This window comes from Cyprinodon variegatus, unplaced genomic scaffold (genome assembly GCF_000732505.1).
Source record: "Cyprinodon variegatus isolate N-32 unplaced genomic scaffold, C_variegatus-1.0 Scaffold252, whole genome shotgun sequence".
Classification (NCBI taxonomy): domain Eukaryota; kingdom Metazoa; phylum Chordata; class Actinopteri; order Cyprinodontiformes; family Cyprinodontidae; genus Cyprinodon; species Cyprinodon variegatus.
Window position 1 is genome coordinate 958,118 of NW_015150705.1, and position 4,533 is coordinate 962,650.

Sequence of the window (4,533 nt, forward strand, 5' to 3'; positions counted from 1 at the left end):
AACAAACCGGTTTTTTTTTTCATTTCCGCGTATACAGCTAGTTTTAGAAGGACTGTAGCCTTCCAGGCAAGGCGATGTGTTTTGAACACATTACCTGGACAAAATTGAACCAATAAATATATTTATTACATTTCTATATTTCCTTGGACACGCAAGATAAAACCTCAAAATCAGCATAAAGAGCGGCAGAGGTAAGTAACGTACATGGTCAAAATTGCTAGCTTGTTCAGCCTATTTTAAAGTTTCACTTTCAGCTAAACTGACATTTTTGTTTTACATTCGTAATTGGTCTAACAGACTCCTGACAGCTGTAGAATCATGTTTTCCTATTTTTAATGTTTTGCTAAGCAGCTCTGAGGCTGACCCTTTCTCATTTGTAAGCTGTTTAATACTGGTTCTAATATTAGCTTAGGTTGGACTTTCCCACTATTTCACCAACAGTGCATTTAATGGCTCTCATGCTTCCAAGCACAGAGAGCTTCCTGTGGGTCATAAATGCCTTAAACCTTGGACATTTACCCTGACTGTACATTTCAGCCCCTTTGGTCCTTGTTTAGATCTGTTTTAAACACATAAGCTCTCTGTTTTTACAAATTACTGAGCTGTAATGCAGGTTTCATTTAGAGCAACAGGAGAAGACTGAAAGCGATTGTATAAAAATAAAAGCAGAGATTAGTCTCGGGTTCTTCTGATGGTTTTATGTGAAATTAACCTAAAAATACAGTAGTTTATATTGATTTGGAAGATTTTCTGGACAGTAAATAAAATGTAACTCAAATGTCACAACCGCACTGACAGCGCCCCACTTAATAATTATATATATATATATATATATATATATATATATATATATATATATATATATATATATATATATGTCACTTTGCATTTAGGATAAAAAAAGATATATAAAAAAAGTTTTAGTTTCCCTTCATCTAAATTCTGTAAAAATTCTTCTTTATGCAAACGTTGCTATCCAATTGTCAAATATTTTATCCAAAAAAAAAAATCTATAGATTAATCGATTTGCAAAATGATCATTAGTTGCTGCCTTAATTATAATATAATGCAGGAAGGGCCCCAAACTACAGCGAACAATCAGGATCCCCAGGGCTGACCTTCCCTCTAACCAGGTCTAGGTGCAGAGATAAAGCAGCTATAAATTTCTGCAGACCCCACACATCCTGGACACCGTTGCTATCTAGTGTCAGGCTATGGGGTTTGGAACCACTACTTAGAGCCGTCTCAGGACGTAAACTCTTGACTACCACGAGTTCTTTGATGATCATACATCCCTTATTAAACATGGCTGTGTTAGAGACGTTACTCCAAATACAGAGGCTGCAGGTTTTATGCAGCTCTTCCCACTGGAATTCTTGAGCAATTTGCTTCTTTCTCTCTCCAATCTTCTTTCTGTCCAGCTAAGGATGTATAAAGGTCACTAGGACCGAGAAAGGTTGTCTGTCGACGGTAGCTGCTGAACCAAAGTAACCTCCATGGATCTCAGGGCCTGGAGCTAGGCCTAGTATGAATGTTTTATTTGCCACAACTTGCTAGGATTTACAGAGGACAGGACGGAGATGCACACAAAACAATAGCACTGACCCAGAGGTACTTTCTATGGAAAAGGAGAATGGAGAGATGGTATTAAGGAAATGTTAGTGGCTGAGTTAATGCTCCATCCAGTCTGGCACAGATTACTGGAAGTCAATTTTTTCTCTGCTACTGTAAACTAATTTAGATATGAGATAAGGTAATGTAGTGAAAATGGTCTTTTAATGTTTTTTGAGGTTATGGATGAGAATCAGAGTGAAGGAAACTTTACCTGTTGATACAAATAGAAAGAGCAGGGTGGCTGTAAACAAAGTAAGACTAAACCAACAGTGACTAAAATGCTTGATGGTGCCTTTAAAAGCTCTATTTTACATTTTAAACCTGAAATATTCCAAACGGGTGTCTTTTTTTCCCCTTTCTGACAGCAATGAGCAACAGCGCAGAGTCGGTCCAGATGGAGGAGGTCCGGCTGAGAGCCCAGTCGCTGCTCTCATCGTCAGGTTCGGCCCAGGACGTGAAGGCCGAGGTCCTGACGTTAGCCAGCATCGCTCTGCCTGTCTCAGAGAAGTACCTTCATCTGACGGCGGAGGAGATGCTGAGGGAGAACACGGTTGGTCGCCATAAGCTGGAGGTCCGTCCTCGCTGAGCTCATAATGCTGCTGATGATTTCTGTTTAATATTAGAGCTTTCTTGCTGCAGTTTGATGACAATTAACTTAAGTTCCATTGTTTTTTATCTTTGGAATATTAATTTTGAATTTATAAGTTAGAAAAAACGTTGTAAATGGTCCTTGTCTTTGTGATCCCCAACAGTTCCAGTATGTTGGGTAAAGTTTCTTCCAGTTAAATGTCAGCAGAGTGACAGAACTGCTGCTATGAACTGGCTGAAGCACTGTAATGATAATAAGCTCTAAAAAGAACTTCTATTGTCTGTGTGATTGTCTTCCGGTCAGGTTTTGGAGTCATTGAGCAGACTCGTCAAAGCTCTGAGCATCCTGGAGAAATATGGTTGCAACCTGACCAGTCCTACCAGGCCCAGATACTGGAGGAGCGTCAAACACAACAACCCCGTCTTCAGAACCACAGTGGACGCCATCAAGGCAAGAATAACTCCTTTGAGCTGATTATCTCCTCCATTATTAAGCACGATAACGACCCGATTGTCTCTCAAGGTTAAGAAAATGTTACACGGTTTCATCTGTGACGTTGTTATATTCTTCATCAGGGAGGTCGGAGAGTCCTGTTCCTGTACGGATACACCAACCAGCAGATCGACGGCCTCAGTTTCCCCGATGAGGTCACCGAGCCGGACTGTAATAAAGTTGCCGCGGTTACCCTGGAGGTGATGACGCTGCGCACAGAAGTGGACATGCTCGTCAAAGTCAGTCAGCACCCGATAAAACCTGTTTATGGTTTTTATCCACGAGGAGGAACCTCCTTTTTATCTTTTCTCTCTTTTTATCCTCAGGGCATCCATCCTCATCCTGAATGCTTTGAAGACATCATCCCCTGTCTCATCCAGCCGGTCCGTACACATTTTTATTTTTAGAAACACCACTCTGTTGGCTCTATATCTATGTTCAGTGTTTGCTTACGGAACATTCATGCTGAGCTACACTTTTTTTTTCTTCAGAAGAAGACGTCCGACGACTCTGTGGTGAATCTGCTTGGAGACTTGGGAGAAAAACCTCCCACCTCAACTCCTTTAGCTAAACCCATTCCTTTGCCGCGGCAGACACAATTTCCAAAGGCACCAAAAGGAGAGCTTTTTACACCAGTGAATAAACGTGAGCCTCATCAGATCCAAAGCATTTAGACAGAAACACGCAGCACATAGTATTGTTACATGATCATTTTTAAATTCATGTCGTTAGCTCACTTTGGTTTTGAAGTTCTTCTGAAAGAGTACTGCTTCCTGCTGGCATTTTAATTACACTGGTAATAAAAATGGAGGTGCGATACTGAGCAGGAGGTAAAGAAGGAAGTGACGAGTCTAAACTATTAGCACCTCACAGCCAAGTTGTGAAAATAATGAAGGAAAGTATGGAAAAAAACAACAAAAAAAAATGCATTGAGTTAAAGCGCGATAAAACTAGAATAGTACTCAGGATAAAATGAGAAGGTCGATGTTCGCTCACGCTGGAGCTAAAGCTGTGGAGATGTGGCTGCTAAGTTAATGGTAATGCTAGTGATAGCAATTCTTGCTATCATCGATTAAAACTTATTCTCTACTGCGGAAGTCTTTAACAGTTGGTCCGCGACCCCTAGGGGGTCCGCCGAGGTACTTCATGGGGGTAGCGAAAGTTTTGATTGATTACACTTTTTTTATATATTCCCTCCTGCAATTTTTTTCCACTAATTTAAATTTTATTTAAATCCACATTAGCATGAATTGAACACACTGTAGTAAACAAATAAATGGAGGCAGAGGATGTCTTTCAGTCATCAATGCACACATTCAAAAACACACAGGAGCTCTTTCAAGCTGGGCACCGTTTCATTCACAACACCTGTCCCATCAACCAGGAATCAGAATCAGAAATACTTTAATAATCCCAGGGAGAAATTACTTTCGTTACATTACTCCTTCTGTAATAGAGTGACTATAGGACCAGTTTGATATAACACAATTTGATACAATATATATATTTGGGGGGTTCCCGTTCCATCTCAACATCAGTTTCAGGGTCCTTGGCCTGGAAAACGTTGAAGACCCCTGCTCTACAGTTTAAGTTGTTTATTTAATTTAAATAGACGGTATCTCGGTGCATAAGGAAGTCCTGATAAGATATCTGTATCGAATAACGAACCAGTATCGGCTGAAAAACCAATATAGGAATATATATCAGCCTGCATGTAAAATCTGCAATATCAATATGCTGGTAGAAACACTGCTGCAACTGCTTCTGTTTGAAGTTTCTGTCACCCACTGGTTACTGTTTTTCTCTGTTTGAGTTAAATCACTTGATCAAGCTTTTTC

The 4,533-nt window shown here is 40.1% G+C and overlaps 1 protein-coding gene across 2 annotated transcripts in view; it reads left to right on the forward strand.

The window, feature by feature from the left end:
• rnf31 (ring finger protein 31) overlaps positions 1–4,533 on the forward strand; it is a 25,188-nt gene continuing 20,655 nt past the window's right edge. The window contains exons 1-6 of one of the 2 annotated variants that reach the window (XM_015382176.1): positions 1–191; positions 1,980–2,164; positions 2,507–2,653; positions 2,779–2,934; positions 3,022–3,078; positions 3,187–3,340. In XM_015382176.1, the coding sequence (XP_015237662.1) occupies positions 1,982–2,164; positions 2,507–2,653; positions 2,779–2,934; positions 3,022–3,078; positions 3,187–3,340 (697 nt within the window). In that variant the 5' untranslated portion in view covers positions 1–191; positions 1,980–1,981. Of the gene's footprint in view, positions 192–1,979; positions 2,186–2,506; positions 2,654–2,778; positions 2,935–3,021; positions 3,079–3,186; positions 3,341–4,533 lie in introns of both variants that reach the window. The other variant, XM_015382175.1, reaches the window with a different exon arrangement.